Source organism: Stylophora pistillata, chromosome 10, assembly GCF_964205215.1.
Source record: "Stylophora pistillata chromosome 10, jaStyPist1.2, whole genome shotgun sequence".
NCBI classification, from domain to species: Eukaryota; Metazoa; Cnidaria; class Anthozoa; order Scleractinia; family Pocilloporidae; genus Stylophora; species Stylophora pistillata.
Window position 1 is genome coordinate 10,348,536 of NC_142528.1, and position 16,367 is coordinate 10,364,902.

The window sequence follows — 16,367 nt, forward strand, 5'->3', positions numbered from 1 at the left end:
AATCAATTTACCAAACTTCTGTCCTAAATTTTGTAAGAGATATTTTTACATGAAAGCAACATCAAACATAGATTTTTGTCGAAAATTTCTCAACCAAAGGGTTAGAATTTGTTCGTACATTTCAAGGACGGGAAGTATTGTCCGCGAAAGAAACTACTATTAAACGCTTCTACTTATAACAAACAGAACGTAACTGTATGTAACCCATATATCTCGCTGTGTTAATTTACGTCTCACACTATGTAAAAAAGCCGCACGTTCATTATTTTCCGGGCGTCAATTTACTTTTTTGCGTGCAAATAATTGATATGACTTCGAATTCGAAAGAAGCAACTCCACAGTGTCTGATTATTTTGAACCACCTGGGAAATAACTAAACCAAGTCATTCTATATAAGGCTTACCTGAAAGCAGAAAAAACCAAAATTGATATTTTGTAACAAAGAAGAACAGAACAATTCTAAAGTTAGAGAGTTCTGTTTAATTTACATTTTATTTTGTTTGTAACTGCCTTGTAGTCTGGTTCTACTTGGCGCATAAATGCCTTGAGGTCTGTAATAAAAATTTTCACAATTTTTCATCTAAATTTACCTCAGGGCGCAAAAAACTAATTTCAATCTACTCTGCCTTGCTTGTATTAAGTGGTCACGTTGATACCCTGTCTGTCTATAATCAAGAACGGAATATTTCGTACAACCTATATATATTTGTAGGCCGCTTTTTTGCCTCCTAGCTAGCTTGTGTTCGCTTTGACTAAAAGCTTTATCGCAGTGTTAACGGAATTCTGATCAGGAACAATTCCAAGAGGAAGTTGGCAACGAAATTGTCACTATTTAACCATTTGAAAACCATGGCCAGTTTTCTTCCAGTTTTCAGTAGCTTCTTCTGAAAGGGGAAACGCTGTTCGCACAACTCGGGATCTATTCACCGATAATTAGTGCTTTCTCGTCAAAACAAGCAAGATGAAACAGTAGAGAAAGCATCGCTTACCTTCTTCCAAAACGATGTGGCAGAAATTTGACGACGTTGATTAAGCGAATTTTCCAGAATAATGTACCTTCTAAATATTTTTACTTAACACTGGTGAATAAATAAGGACGTAAGCCAAAACTGACGGAAAGATGATGAGGAAAACTTTTGTTGTTCAATATTCATTTCTCCGCTCCATCTCTTGAAGTGTTTTGAAAATTGAATCTCAAACCTTTATGAATTTCAGAATTAAGCTGAGTACTTGCCAGTCAAACAACCCGAATCTTGAGTGCATTCACTTCACACAAAAGATTCGGAACATGATTAGCATTTTATTTAAACGTCAGATGGACAAATCATCGCTAAATCTACCACCGTGACGATGAAATCATGTGCATGACTTTGTTCCTCTAACGGAAAAAAGTGTTCACTAAACTATGGATTAGGAGGAGACTTTTCTGCGGAATGATTTTCTAAATCCAACAAACATATTTTCATACCATTGCTGGACTGCGTTTTAATTTTGTTTCATTTTTTTTTTCTCAAACGCGTTCATTTGTCCACAATTTAAGTGAAATTTAAAATCTTCTCTTTTGTCTAGACACAATAACTAATTTTCCTCAAAAATTTAGTTTCAGCTTACAATATTTACTTTGAGGGGACAAGTTAAACGAAAAAAATAAACATGTTTTACCCCAGGTAAACAATGTAAAAGCAAACAAAATTGTCACGAACGCCTTCGGGCAGCTAACATACAGAGTTGTGCATTCTAAATTCATAGAATTCTAATAAGATTGATTAACTCCTCTTTTTCTTTCAGTTTACAAACACGCTGGTCCTCTTCTCCTATTTTTAAGTATTTCTTTAATTCAACGTCCGGGATCTAGGCTTAAAATTCAGTTCGGAGCTGTATCTAATCGGCGTTTGACGGGGTTTTGTACAAGGTTAAGGTTATTAAATTCTCAAAGTAAACCAAGCATAAGAATAAATAAAAAAAATTTAAATCTACAAGAATTAACAAAATGACAAGAAATTTACTCCACCACGACATTCACCGAGTCCTTCCACAGTTGTCAACACCCTTAATAGCAAGACCTACACACCGTAAAATTGAATTTTTTTTAACTCATAAACAAAACTTGAAAGTAAGAATTCCTTTCACCACAATCCCAGACTCAATCATATTAAACAATGACCTGGGCGGCTTAGCGGATGATACTACTTTTTCTTTTGACGTGGAGGTAGGTTTGGCTTACCACTCTACGAATTATAATTACTGTACGACTTGTTGCCACTAAAGCTATATAATCGAATATAATGTCGTAGGAGTTCGTTGGCCCAAACAGTTTTTGACGTTTCCACTTCTGGTGCACTGGGCTCCTATCACTGGAGATGGCCAATTCTGCTACGATGAATGGCTGGATAGAAATCTTCTAGTGAAGCAAAATCGCGTAAAATGGCGGATCTATAAAGTGGGGGAGATTTGGTAGCGAAGAGGTTAAACTTTGTTAAGAAGCGTGCCTCTGCATAATGAGATAGCTGATGAAACTAGGCCACGTTTTGTCTGGCTTGTGAAACAGACAACCATTTCTAGCTGCGAATTTGAACGCTTATGAGAAGAAGTGTGTGTTTTTCGTGCACTGATTCTGCGTTTGACTAAATGACCCCCCCCCCCTGCTGAAAAACTAATCGATAAGAGACACAGGTATTCGACTTCTTGTTTCACTTCAAACGAGTTTTATTGCCATTTACGACAACTTTAAGCGTAAAGTTTACGTTGACGTAGTTCTTACGTCGGTCTCAGGTAAAAAATCAGATGCTATGCTTAACTGAATTTGGTCACGGATTGATCATATCCAAAAATTCAACTGAGAGAAGTTCTTGGAGTCTGCGGGAGACGAGTCTCTATTTCTAACCATGGTTTTACCTTCTTAGCTTTTTAAGCTTATTTTGTGTTGTTATTTTCAAACAAACTGCTGTTAACGTTGACGGTGTTCTTCTAGCTGATAGAAGTTATACCTGCACAAACGGAACTCAACTCTTGTGATTAAGCCATTCCACTAGCGAGAATAACTTTCCAAATACACCGAATCGAAATATGGCGTCCAATTTGAATTGCTATCGTTCTGGACTTCCTAGCCTCTCACACATGTGATAATCCCTTTGTGTTTCCACGTGAAGACGAGGCTAGTAAGTCCAAAACAATGGTAACTCAAATTGGACGCCATATTTCGATTTGGTGAATTCTCATTACCTATCGGCTTGATAGAGTATTAGAAAAGTAAAGAGATTCTATTGAATAATCGCTCCTGGTGAAAGCTGAAATCAGCTAAATGAGGGTTACTTACGACTGGAGCATTGATAATCCGTTGAATGCTAACAAATGAACAAAAATTCGCCATAATGGTTTCAAAAACTCTATCGTAAATAATTCTATTAGTAACGAAACACCGTAGGACGAGTAGCTGCGACTTCTCTACTACTCGCTTATGAAAACGTTAAGTTAATTCAACTCGTCTTATTGTCTTTATATATAAAAGTCCTATATACATATAGGACTTTTAGTTTTTAGTTATGTAAATACGTTCCATCTGAAGAAGGCCGAAGGCCGAAACGTCGCCACATTAAAGCTGGAACAGTTAGAAGTTTGCTTCATGTTTCATCGTTTTACACTTACTTAAAATTTTCATTGAAGCACCGTATCCTCCGCGGATCCTTCTACTAGGAGCTCATCGTTTGGTTTACCTTTTCATTCTGTTTATATATATATATATACTTATTCGCCGCAAGTACGGCGGCGCTATAAACATGGTTCCTAGCGAAGTGCTTAGCAGTAACATTAACACCTTAGTTATCGCTTATTTTGGACGCTATACATAAATGTTTACATGGTTACCACTCCTCCAAGGAATTTATACAACCGCAGAGCCTGGTGCGAGGTGCGAGGTGCGACGTTCGAGAGAACACACGGTGTGAAATAATCTGGTACCTTACATCAAATATATACACAGTTTCTATTGCATAGGCGGAATGATTTGGCATGTAACAATTTCGTACAGCACAGATGATTTACTATTCAAACTACGTGTATGGAACCTCAGACCAAGTTGGTCCTGGTGAGAGACCTCCTGGCACTAATATCGAGATATCTGTTCCTAGTTTTACAGATCAACTTCACATGGAAATGCATGAACAAAACGGGCAACAACCGCAGCAATACCATTACATTTGAGAAATTTCTGATGTTGAGCGGCTCCGACAAGTCCAAAACAATCTCTTCATTTCCGAGACATCTTCGGCACCTTTGACAAATCTCTCGGAATTCTAATACATCTCGAGCAACCTGAAAATGTCGAAGAATTCAAAGCAATCTCCGGAACACTCTCTTGTCTTGGACCACGATCCATGACTAATCGATAGTAAAGCGTTCAAGGAAATCGCTCTAATTCGTACAGTGTTCAAACAGAGGTCTGATTGAGCAACGCTGCCGATTCCTCGTCTGCCTTGTGCCAAGTTTTCTTCACAGGGTTAGGAGAAGCCTTCATCGAACGTCGCAAAGATTCCGTTCTTTTAAGATTTAGAGAACTGTTAGAACCACGTATATGGCCAGGGGCGTTGAGATAGTTCATAAGCGGTTGACCGTTTGGATGAAGAAGTTTATTTACTTTGTTGCTTGTGCGTTTGACGGCACTTATCAACCAATATGTTTTGCAAGTGCCCTTTCCCTGAAAGACAACAAAGGAAAAAGAAAATACATCAGGGTTAGCACATTCCAACACAGGGCAGCAAGGCAACATGACATGTTAACATGGGTTTCAGACACAGAGGTGAAAGCTCTCGCCTCTCACGGCTGTCGCCTGCGTTCGATTCGCTTGCATGCGGTCACTTGTGCATTACTGCATGAAAAATTAGGCTGAAATTTCCAATTTCCAATTTCCTTGCAATCCTTGAGTTTCCTCGTTACTTTCCGTTAAGCTCCTTCCATTTGAGTTTACCTATCCTAGCGAACTACTATTGATAGTTTTTAATTTTTCGAATAAACGAATTTATCTAAGATGTTAAATTTTATAACGAACCCGTCATTTATCGCCTAATGGGGGAGGTCAGAAGATTTTTTTGGGAGAATTACCTGATTAGAATACTACAAGGCCTTGGGGGGGGGGGGGGGGGCGAGAGGATCAGGTAATTGTATTGTGGCACAAACAAAATCCTCCCCCCTCCCCCGCTACTACCTCCCCCCCTACTAGGCGATAGAAAATGACTGGTCCATAAAAAATATCATTACGTAACCTTCTTTGCACTGTGGGTTAATCTTTGTGTTCCACAATTTTCTCTTCCTCCCCTCCCCTCCCCTCCCTCCCTCCCCTCCCCTTCCCTCCCCTCCACTCCACTCCCCCCCCCCCAAAAGCAACGCCTTATGTTCCATCTAGGCCTTGATGAATGTGGTTTCCGTCAATCACAAAACGAGCTCTGGTAGCTCATCGATGTTCAATTAAGTAAACTACATTACATTTACAAGTTAAATTCTCTCTTTCATACTTTTAAAAACACTTCTCCTCTTTCTTCAACTTCAAATCCACCGAGATCGTCAAGTATGCCCTTGGTAGTTTCACTGATATGAATACGAAGAGCTGCAAAATAGAAATTAGCGAACATTATTAGATTCATGAATGTTTTATTTTTAGAATTTGAACATTCGATCGACAGAAACAGACAGCGATAGACTCAAGTAGCGAATCTGGGCTTTATTAACTTGACTGGCATTACGGAAGCAAGGCAATTCGACTCATAACTTATATATAATATGTAAGTTATGCCCAAAAATCAAGAAAGGATTTAAAAACAAAATAATGATGTATGGAAATTTTTTTTAATGCGAGTAATAACTTCCCCTTTCTTTAGAAACGTCAAAGGACCTTAAAGACACTGGTTAAGAGACATGTTGCAGCCAGTACAAGTTTTGACTATTGACGTCCCGAAGCAATTCTCTCCAACTTACGGAAACCAATCCCCACAATATGCTAAATTAGTATAATTTCAGAGCTGAGCAAAGAGTTTCCAGCATCTGATTGGTCGAGCGGTTCCTTATATGACGCTATATAAACCGCTCCACACGGTTTATATAAAATGTTACCAAAAGGACGTAAAGACAGCAGAGTGACAATAACTCTCAAAAAAGAAACAACAACTTTGAGTTTAAATTTACAAGACAAGTTTCGACATTCGCACGCTATTTACATTTTTCGCGTTTTTAACATTCAAATGTAACGTAAGCCCTGACACGTAGTTTATAACGTACCTTAATATAAATTCAAATGTACAACCGTCAAATGCTCATTTGCAACTGAAGATGACATGAGAATGTCGAAACATGTCTTGTAAATTTAAACTCAAAGTTGTTGTTTCGTTTTTGAGAGTTATATAAAATGTTAAAATAAAATGTTAATAATTGTTACTAAAATGTTATGATTTTAGAAATTTCTCTGTTGTTCAGCTCTGAAATTATACTAAAACATTCGTCTTGGGGATTATTCGACGATATTCTCTTCGCCTTCGGCGAATAATTGTTAAATATTGTCGCCGCATGATATTAAGAGGAGGAAAAGGGATGGAGATAAACCATAAGTTGTTTGAGAAAAAAAGATTTCATGGTCATTTTATGTCTGTAAATTTGTGTCCTAAGAATTATAGAAAATGTTGAATAAACAACGAACCTTTGCCTATAGAGCAGTTTCACAATTAAATTCCCTGAATAGTGACCTAGTGAACTTGCCTTCAGTAAAGTCACTGAAACATTCTTTGAAGGACTCGCTAAGATGGGCACATTAATAGTCTTTATATGATACCCATTGTACATATATATATATATATAGCTCTTTGGCATACAAAGCTTTGCTTTCATGTCCAAATTGAGCACTCTATCTAGGATGAGTCATTGCCGTTGCAATTGCGCATGCTCGCTGGTTTACTCTAGTTTGAGCACTCTGGCATGGCTTAGACGATACCACAAAGGTTGGGTCGTTTGGGGTGACCGTCTCGGTTCTCCCCCATCCTAGCATTAGCACTGCACTGATGAGGCCCAGAAGGCCGAAACAGTACTGTCTGCAGTTAGTTATATATATATATATTTTTTTTTTTTTTTTTTCATTTTTATTACCCTATTTTAAGTTGTTCATTTGTGATTGTAAATTGTCTACCATTGTAAATAGTTGCTGAAAAGCCTGTTCAGGAGTAATTATTAAAGTTCATCCATTCATTCATTCATTCATAAACTCACCTTCTCCATTGGATTCCATTCTAGAGGCAGTATTCACAGTGTCACCAAACAAACAGTAACGGGGCATAGTGTTACCGACCACGCCTGCAACGACTGGACCTGCGAGATGAGGCAACCAGAATAACTAGTTAGACATGAGGCAGGAGTTATCATGGAATCAAAAACACTCCAACTAGCACGTTTAATCATTAACCCTTTGATCCCTTACAGCAACTAGCGTCTAATTTCTCCTTACAATATCACCACTTAATCACATACTGAGGTCAGGAGAATAAAGGAAATGATCACCAACTAAAGTAGCTCGTGATTGCTCAACAAATTCTCCTTTGCAGGACCTTAAGAAATACTAGGAAAACAGTATGGAGAATATGCACAATGATATTAGGGTGTAAAGGGTTATAAGACAAAGGGGGTACTGTGTGGTCTTTGCTGAACTGTTGTGCGGGAGGTCGAGGGTTCGAGCCCCGGCCGGAACAATACTCAAGGTCTTAAAATAATTGAGAAGAATATGCTACCTTTCTATAACATCAAAGAAATGGTTAGATATTCTAGCCTTCTCGGATAGAGACGAACAAATGGAGGTCCCGTCTCCTCCAGGGTTTGGGGTAGGAGACGTTAATTTCCCACGCCCGAGATTGCTGTGTGATGGATGTCCTCCCCTGGGATGGGATGGGTAGGTAAGGTGGGTGAAACTAGTAGGGGACTACGTATCTTATTGTTCTCTCACCTGTACATTGTACGAATCTATAAATTCCAATACTATATATGTTTTTGAAACCGGATGAATTCTGTTATTACAAAAACTACCACTGATTTAAGGTTAAAAGTAAACTTTCCCTCTGCTCTCTGATTTGTAAGACATGTACGGTCATGAAACACAAACGAATTATGATTTACCGCTATGAAGTCCAACCCTGAGCTTAAGCTGATGATCCGGTTTGTGTCGAACTTTAAAATCTGTCTGCACTGCCTCCACAAGATGCAGTGCCATTCGGGATATCTCACCAGCATGCTCGTGGCCATTTCTGATGGGTAGGCCTGATACCACCATGTAGGCGTCGCCAATCGTCTCCACCTGAACACGAGAAACCGGTTTTAAACTAACCTACTAGCGCAACCTCGAAAAACGTTTCCAATTTCAAACATCTCATATGCACTTACTTTATACACGTCGTACTCCTGAATGATGTTATCAAACAGCGTGTAAAGATCATTAAGAAGAGTCACAACCTGTTTGAAAGACAATCGCGTTTTATTTGCGTCAAATTCTCCTAAATTGCCTTATTTTCTATTTGAAGGCAAAGGCAATCTAGAAATGAAATGGCTTTGCCTAGCCACGCACTACAATGGGCAATTGGCCGAAAAAACAGATAAACGCTTGACTAATATTTAGTTAAAGTTCGAGGAGTAAAAGAATTGTCCGGAGGATGCGATATTGCTGGTAAGTGAGGGTAAAGAGTGTGGTCGAGTTGCCTGCCCTTCGCCCCGGACGGACAAGAGCAACTACCGAACGACGTACCTGCATCGGTGTACTCCCCGAGGAGAGGCTGGTGAATCCAACAATATCACTGAAGTAGATCGACACTTCATGAAAACTCTCTGCTTCTACTCCTTGGCCCTTCTTAAGTTGCTCGGCCACTGGTCTGCAATGGAACCCGAAAAAAACAAAAAATTTCAAGCGAAGCCCAGTCGAGTTCAACCCGACGCAGACAACGAAAACCGTGTGATGAAATTCAGCTACACTTACCCTGAGAAAATCTGACTAGCAAAGACGTTATCTTCCTTTGGAGGGGTCCGTGGATCCATGCAACTTCTAAAACTGGCTGACTGTCTTTGTTTCTAACTATTTTCGTGGGCTTGGCTATCCAACTTCCTGACATTATCTTGTGCGTCAGTGCTAGTGTAAATCCAGTTCTGATTCATGATCAAACGCTATCTCCTTCTATTGCCTTTTTCGACTTTCTGTGGCGATATTGCGTCTTACCTCAGGTCTTAGACCGCGCAGTCAAACCGAACGTACATGCTTTCGTTCAGTTTTTTAATCGAGCTTTGTTTCCACGTCCACATTTGCAGTCCTCTTCGTACTGTTACACTGTCTAATTCTCCCTCTTTATCCACCCACTGTAAACATCGCGTTTATCTGCGTTTCCCCACCAGTTTTATCTTATAACCGAAAGCAAACGCGAAACTTAAAACGCACTATCGACCTACTCTGGTGATTTCCATAGTTCGGAAATCTTGCGCTCTCACTGGCACAGCAATGATAATGGATTTAAATCGAACTCACGTGGAACTAACTCTTTTTCGGATTTGTTTAGACAACTTTTGACAGACTTCGCCTTGAAAACACGAAGATGTCAGTAATTTTTTAACACAAAAAGTCTTCATAACATCATATCGACAGTAACGCGCTCCAAGTCAACATCTTTCTCTGTTACTGGGCGAGCATGGGTACTTATTTAACTTCAGCTCTTTCACATGCCATAAAGCCATGAAGAAATCTAGCCTCTAGTTAAATGACTTAGTTACCGACAGCTGAACTATTACTCCTAAGCAATCTCTAAAAGGGCGCACCACTCGTTCATTGTTATTTAAAGTTGACGCACCTTGGAAGCATTCTTTCCAGAAGTGCATCCGTCTTCTTCTTCTCCTCGATCAACTGGCCGGTTCGTTCCATGACGAGTTCCTCTAAGTTATCAGCGTACTTTTCCATCATGTAAACAATATTATCGAAGATATTCGTCTTCCTAATAAGGGAATACCAAAGGCAATCATCGTTTAGAACTGTAGGGGAAAAGCAGTTGAAATGCTTAATGCTGACTATAACCCTACCTTCCCCTCCCCTACAAGTTAAAACTGGTTAGGGCAAAATATGATGCCTGAAAATCTTGACAGCTTACATGCCATTGTTGACCAGGACTTTGTGCATGATCTTTTTAATCTCGTGAAAGTCTGGTCTCTCTTCCGGGTTCTCGTGCCAGCATTGCTTCATCAGTTCTCGCAGCTCCTCCACGCCAGTTATCAATGTTGTTACTGTCGGACGGAAGGGTGGAAACTCGCCATCCTTTAACCTTCGGAAAATGTCTAGAGCAACAAAGAACACAAATTACGATTCCTGATTCCAATGGAAGAATAGCTACCAGCAAAATGAAGCCAAGAGTTTATAACCAGCAGTGAAGACATGGTGATCAAAATGAACAAATGCTTTTAACATCGTAAGCCAGCAGAGCCAACTTACCTTTTGGTTCCATGAAATTTGCACTGTAAGGGCCTTCTCTCGTGTGGAACTCTTGTAAAATTATAGCAAAGCTATAAACGTCGCCTTTTTGGGATCCCCTCAAGGGACGATTTGGAATTCGTAACAGTTCCGGCGCTACCCAAAGTAAGTCTACAAAGGATACCAAGAAAGAATAGACAATCGGTATCGGATTTTAGTCCTATCTCACTTTTGTGAGAAATCAGTAGGAAATGTGCGAGGAGATAACAACAGACATGAAGTAGCATGACATAATTTCACGTGAAAAAAGTATCGTGACATGACAGGCACGAGGTGTCCTGATGTAACATGAGGTGTGGTCTCACGACCTGGGGTTCCGTGACAAGTGGTCTCACGACCTGGGATTCCGTTACAAGTGGTCTCAGGACCTGCGATTCCGTGACAAGTGGTCTCACGACCTGAAGTTTTGATGAGACAAACTAACCAAAGACTTCATGACTCTTGACAATGCTATTACTCATAATTTCTATTTTCCGGAAGGAAAAATACATTTTGCAAATAGACGAGCACTATTCTCTCACCAAAATCGCTTGCCGCCTATTTTAGTCTTTTCGTCGCTTTTTGTGGGAAGTTTTGTCTTGTCTTAGCCCTCTCCCAAATACTTGACCATATTCAAAGGGTAAGGGATTTTAAAATTCAATTTCACTTTAGATTTCAATTTCCGAAGTCAAGGCGTGAGTAAAGAGAGGGGGTTCTGAAGTGAGGGCTCCCTGTTTTTTTTTTTTTAATATTACTTTTCCGCAAGAGAACTTATTCAATAGAATAAACTTGGCAATCCCTAAAAAGCTGATAAGACGTTTATGTTTTACACTTTCTACTGGAAATATTTCCAGCACCTTGTGAGTCCTCTCACCTCGGTAATAAGCGTAGTCTTCTCTGGTCTTTTTCAATTTGTTTCTAAACGAAGGGAGACCATAGTCGGTGATCTTCAATACCCAGCGGCTATCCACCAAACAATTGGATGACTTAAGATTACCGTGAGATTTCACATCTGTACTGTGCATGTACGCCATACCCTGAAAAGAAAACAAACGTGGATTTAGAATTGGCGAAATAATTAACAAATGGTAAACACCACAGCGTACACTATTGAGTTATGGATGCACGCGGGAGGTTGCTAAGCACGAAAGAAGCGTAAGAGTCGCTCGAGGCGATAGCCGAGAGCGACTCTAGCTTCTTGAGTGCTTAGCAAACCTCCCAAGTGCATCCATAACTCAATAGTGTACGGTGTGGTGTTTACCATTTGTTTTATAACATATCATTGATACATTGTAGCTAAAGAGTTCCCTTTTATTTAACAAATCTTACGTGACCAGAAAAAACAAGCGCGCGCGGAAAAATAGTCTTTGCATTTGCTCACGTCAGCAGCGTACACCCATGAGAAAATGGGGGACGCTAAATTGACCAATCAGAGCGCGCGCTTTACTTTGGTTATGTTATAAAAAAACTTATGTCTCTGTCGACTCCATCCAATTTTAACTAGCGTAGTCAAGACCTCATGGACAAACAATGGTCCAATAGATACCATCCGAAGATCAAATTTTTCTACCTTCACTATGTCCGCCACGAGTGAAGCTATGAACATGTGATCCAGTTTGACGTCTTCATTTTCTAAAATGTCCTGAAAGACGTAAATCATAGTTCAATACTGGGGAGCAACAAAGGAAAACGTCAAATGTTTTCTACCAAGCGTGGGGAAAGGGATAAAATATGAGTGCCCCACGAGGAGTAGAACCTCGCACCTTCGGATTTCGCGTTCCGATGCTCTCTACCACTAAAAAAGGTTTATGGGTAAAAAAGGTTTATGGGTAAAAAACGTTTATGGGTAAAAAAGGTTTATGGGTAAAAAAGGTTTATGGGTAAAAAAGGTTTATGGGTAAAAAAGGTTTATGGGTAAAAAAGGTTTATGGGTAAAAAAGGTTTATGGGTAAAAAAGGTTTATGGGTAAAAAAGGTTTATGGGTAAAAAAGGTTTATGGGCCAACTGGCCCATGAGGCCGGCGCTTAACTCCTGTTTCCGTATAATGAAGCCACCAGGAGTATTTCTACCCCTCCCCCCCCCCCCCCCCTGAATGGGATCCCAGCATTTAATTCGCCGCAACCCATTTAATCACCTGGGTGAAGAGAGGCACTGTGAGGCACTGAATCACAGAGTATTTCATGTGAGCTAATCTATAACTAGGTTCATTTGTGTCATGCGCTAGGATCAGCAGTGCCCAAAGTGTCTTGGGAATAAGAGGATTAAGAGAAATGGAAAATTATAGAAAAAATATCCAATTCCGAGTCTAAGGAGATACTTTTAAAAAGGTTTTCGGTCTAATCCTTGCCTGTAGACTTCCTCTGGAACAATACTGCATTACGATACAAATTTCTGGCTCCACACAAGCACCAATGAATTGATTCAAATTGTCATGTCTAATATCCCTCATCTAACAAAAGAAAAAGGATGGTTAGCGATCACTTTCAAAATTCCTCTTATATCTTACAGTGAGAAAGCTGCTTTCCACGCAGAATTGGAGCACTATAAAGCTCTATCAGCAAGAGCAACAAAGTTTAGTAATTGCTCGGGTGATTATATAGATTCTCGCGCTCTGATTGGTCCAGGATTGCTTCATAACTCGCTATCATCACCTCGTGTGAGGTGATTATAGCAGAGGCACTGCATTTCAAAATGATTGCTTCGCGTTTTGTCAATGTTACCAAGGAAATGAAAAACGAGATGGAAGAAAATTCAATTTGAAAGATGCTGCTAAGCTTTGCGTAACATTTTCCAAAGGTATGATATAAAGTTTTAGCTGATCAACTTCAAATATCTGGTACTCCGATCTTTAACGTTTTATAGGACATCAACTATAACTGCTGGTTTTAAGGTGGGGAAGATCCCCACACTCCTTTCCCATCCCCATGGACCCTACCCACCACGCCCTGGGAAAAAGATTTTTCTCGCCTTAACTTTCCTTTGTTATTAGTATGGCGGCGACAAATTTCATGAAAAGGAAACACAGCGTTCCTTCGCAATAAAATATGCCTGTATAGTAAGTATAATTTCCAATCTTTCCTTCAGCAAAACATCACCTGTACTCACAACTAAGTCAAACAAACGAGATACCTGCTTCAGCTCCAAAAGAACTTTCCTCGTCAAATCTAAATGTCCTTTGGGAAGTTTAGCCACTGTAACCATATTTCCCTGCAGGTCAAGAAAGTTTCTTGATAAATTTAACAATTTACTTTAATTCAGTAAAGCCCTTTTACGACAAAGGGTAGAAAGGAATTCAGAATAGCTTTGGCTTTTCTTGACTTGACTTTTAGTTTCTGTTAAGATCCACATGTTTCACATTACCTTGTAGCTCCCCACAGTGGTGATTTTTCCATCACTGCTCTCTTCCCTCATCAGGGGCATGGCTTCTTCATTTGTGTCCCTCTGTTCCAAAAAAAAAAATTTGTGTCTGCCCTTCGACCGGAAACAGCTCCCCAAACAATTAATTCAGTAAAAATTCCGAGTACCGCAAACGCTCCACCGAGCCTCTCTCCCTATCAGGCCCCTCTCTCTCTCTCTCTCTCTCTCTCTCTCTCTCTCTCTCTCATATACCCTTTCTTTGGACCTTCACGGTTATAATCAGCCACATCTCTCATAACAGCATAATTATGGCATTACAGCATTGCTTTTAGAAGTTCTGAACGCCTACAAATGCATTAATCTCGCAGAAATATATATCAAACTAAAAAAGACATGACCAGTGTTTCTTGTGGGTCTAAAAGTATACCATGGCACTTGCTAATGATGTGTTTGATGCTCTTCGCTCAAAGCCTAGTTGATTATAGTCGATCTTCCACAGTCTACTTTTTAGTTCTCTTTCCAGCCTGTACTGTCTGGAAAACAACAAAACAAAACAGAGTTAAAGATGGCGGCGCGAGGAATTTTTTCTACTTATGTGAGAAGTTTACCTAAGAGCTTGTATTTGATGTGTTGAGCCGCCACTGTGAATGTAGGAGATAGAAACTAAGATAAAGAAGACGATTTTCGGAGAAGTAAAGGTTGCTTCACTTCACATTTAAAAGAAATATTCAACCGATATGAAATCTTGCGACGGCGAAAAAAGAACTCAAGTGAAGGATAATCTACCTGAAGTGGAAAAAGACTTTGAAACTTCAAGGAAAATAATATGATATAGCCAGAAGTCGTGTGTAGGATTTTTAAGATGAGCTCGGGAGGCTGTCTTTGACGGCTGTTTAATGATTTTCTTAGCAGTAAACGTCTGTAAACATCAGATCGTAGGTGCTCGCGCGAGCACACGCAATTGTCAGCGGTAGGCGGTAGCTAAAACAGATCATGAGCAAATGTCGATCTTATAGAATCCAGATTTTTAAATGCGCGAGAACGCGCGTGGAAATTGCTAAACTCACGAAAGCTATTGCATGAAAACAAGTCCGGTGACCCCTTCCTTTTATTGTTCCAATATGATAATAACGTCGAAAGGAATCATCAGAAAAAAAATTAGAAAATTCTACGGAAGGTAATTTGCGATGTGTGAAAATTGCCTTTTTTCTAGATTTTCTGAAATTCCGCTCCGTATAATTTTTTAAAAATCTTTGTGCATTTTCCTTTTCAAGTGCCAAAAGCAATCACTGAAAAAAATCAGGGGGTCACCGGGTTAGTTTTTGAAGTATTTAAGCCACAAGCTAAAAAATGCGTCTTAATACGCCTATGAAAGCGTTGCCATGGAAACTGCTAGTGACGAAATGACACCTATTTTTGGATAACCAATTATTCTATAATTCAACCCCGTAAAAGTGTTCAACTGGCCTTGATCAGTCTTTCTGTTGTATTATTTCAAAGTTACAAACCATCAAAAAGATGAAAACCGGTACGAGCCACCTTAAGAAAATTATTCTCCTTTTAGGTCCTTCATAACCGATAACAAGACCACTGAAGACCACTGAAGGAAACCATGACAGAGTTCTTCAAGAATTACCCTGCGTTTTGAAAATTTCTACGAAATTGGCTCACTCGCACATTCAAGAGAAAACTTCATCAGGGTAAAGTTTAATGTACCACTTTGCATTTTGTAAAGTAAACTCTACTAAGGATATACTTACCGGTAATACAGTTTCTAGTCTTCCCCCACCTAGCTACTACACAATCGTCATTTCCTTGTAAATTAGTTACAAGAAATTGGTGTTGGATCACGAAAGCAACTACTACCTGATAAGTCTGAGTATTCTTATAACCTGTTTGGTGGAGAATACATGGATATTTAAGGGAGATGTTACATGTTCATCATTTCTGGGAGTTATTTAAAGGGTTAAATACACTTTGTCTTCTTATATTTTCAGACATACTTTTGACAACAATCATTTCAGCCACACAAGGTGCAAGCATTGTTACTCACCTGACTAAATTGATCACAAGAAGAATAGCAAGGAAACCCAGACCGCACGAAACTCCAGCAATTATTTCTTTTTTGCTGTCTGTATAAGGATGGAATGGTGTTCAAAGTTAGAAATATTAATTGGCAAGAAAAAAAATTAGCAAGAGTTGAAATAAAAATTATGACAAAGTGTGCAAGCAGAATATGTGGATGGCAAATTTTAAGCTCTGTTCTCCATTTGAAGACTAATTTTAAGTGAAAACACCAAATTCTGGCTGTTGAGTTTTGTAGTTCTCATCAACTCTTTACAAGAAAATGCATTGAAACCATGAGAAGTCAAAGATTGATCACTTCTGGGAGTTTAAGCTTAAAAAAACAGGCTGTAATGGCAAGAAAGGAGTGTTTAAAGTCACAGGAAATATTATTCATGTTGGAATAAAAAAAACAGCTCAGGCCATTGATACCTGAATTTAGCTG

At 39.4% G+C, this 16,367-nt stretch overlaps 1 protein-coding gene and 1 long non-coding RNA gene across 4 annotated transcripts in view; one reads left to right on the forward strand and one right to left on the reverse strand.

Annotated features, from left to right (window-relative positions):
- Positions 1 to 1,129: 1,129 nt before the first annotated feature.
- Positions 1,130 to 2,981, forward strand: LOC148721782 (uncharacterized). The gene is made up of 2 exons (XR_015992652.1): positions 1,130 to 2,209; positions 2,295 to 2,981. It is a non-coding gene; the product is annotated as an uncharacterized LOC148721782 (long non-coding RNA).
- LOC111321594 (atrial natriuretic peptide receptor 1) overlaps positions 2,683 to 16,367 on the reverse strand; it is a 43,448-nt gene continuing 29,763 nt past the window's right edge. For 2 of the 3 annotated variants that reach the window (XM_022924528.2, XM_088736620.1), the window contains 16 exons: positions 15,912 to 15,990; positions 14,286 to 14,391; positions 13,862 to 13,942; positions 13,631 to 13,708; positions 12,849 to 12,950; positions 12,072 to 12,143; positions 11,376 to 11,538; positions 10,484 to 10,633; positions 10,146 to 10,329; positions 9,852 to 9,992; positions 8,765 to 8,888; positions 8,407 to 8,475; positions 8,143 to 8,320; positions 7,246 to 7,344; positions 5,508 to 5,599; positions 2,683 to 4,693 (listed from right to left, as the gene is read on the reverse strand). In XM_022924528.2, coding sequence (XP_022780263.1) covers positions 4,427 to 4,693; positions 5,508 to 5,599; positions 7,246 to 7,344; positions 8,143 to 8,320; positions 8,407 to 8,475; positions 8,765 to 8,888; positions 9,852 to 9,992; positions 10,146 to 10,329; positions 10,484 to 10,633; positions 11,376 to 11,538; positions 12,072 to 12,143; positions 12,849 to 12,950; positions 13,631 to 13,708; positions 13,862 to 13,942; positions 14,286 to 14,391; positions 15,912 to 15,990 — 1,985 coding nt within the window. In that variant the 3' untranslated portion in view covers positions 2,683 to 4,426. Of the gene's footprint in view, positions 4,694 to 5,501; positions 5,600 to 7,245; positions 7,345 to 8,142; positions 8,321 to 8,406; positions 8,476 to 8,764; positions 8,889 to 9,851; positions 9,993 to 10,145; positions 10,330 to 10,483; positions 10,634 to 11,375; positions 11,539 to 12,071; positions 12,144 to 12,848; positions 12,951 to 13,630; positions 13,709 to 13,861; positions 13,943 to 14,285; positions 14,392 to 15,911; positions 15,991 to 16,367 lie in introns of those variants that run through there. The other variant, XM_088736619.1, reaches the window with a different exon arrangement.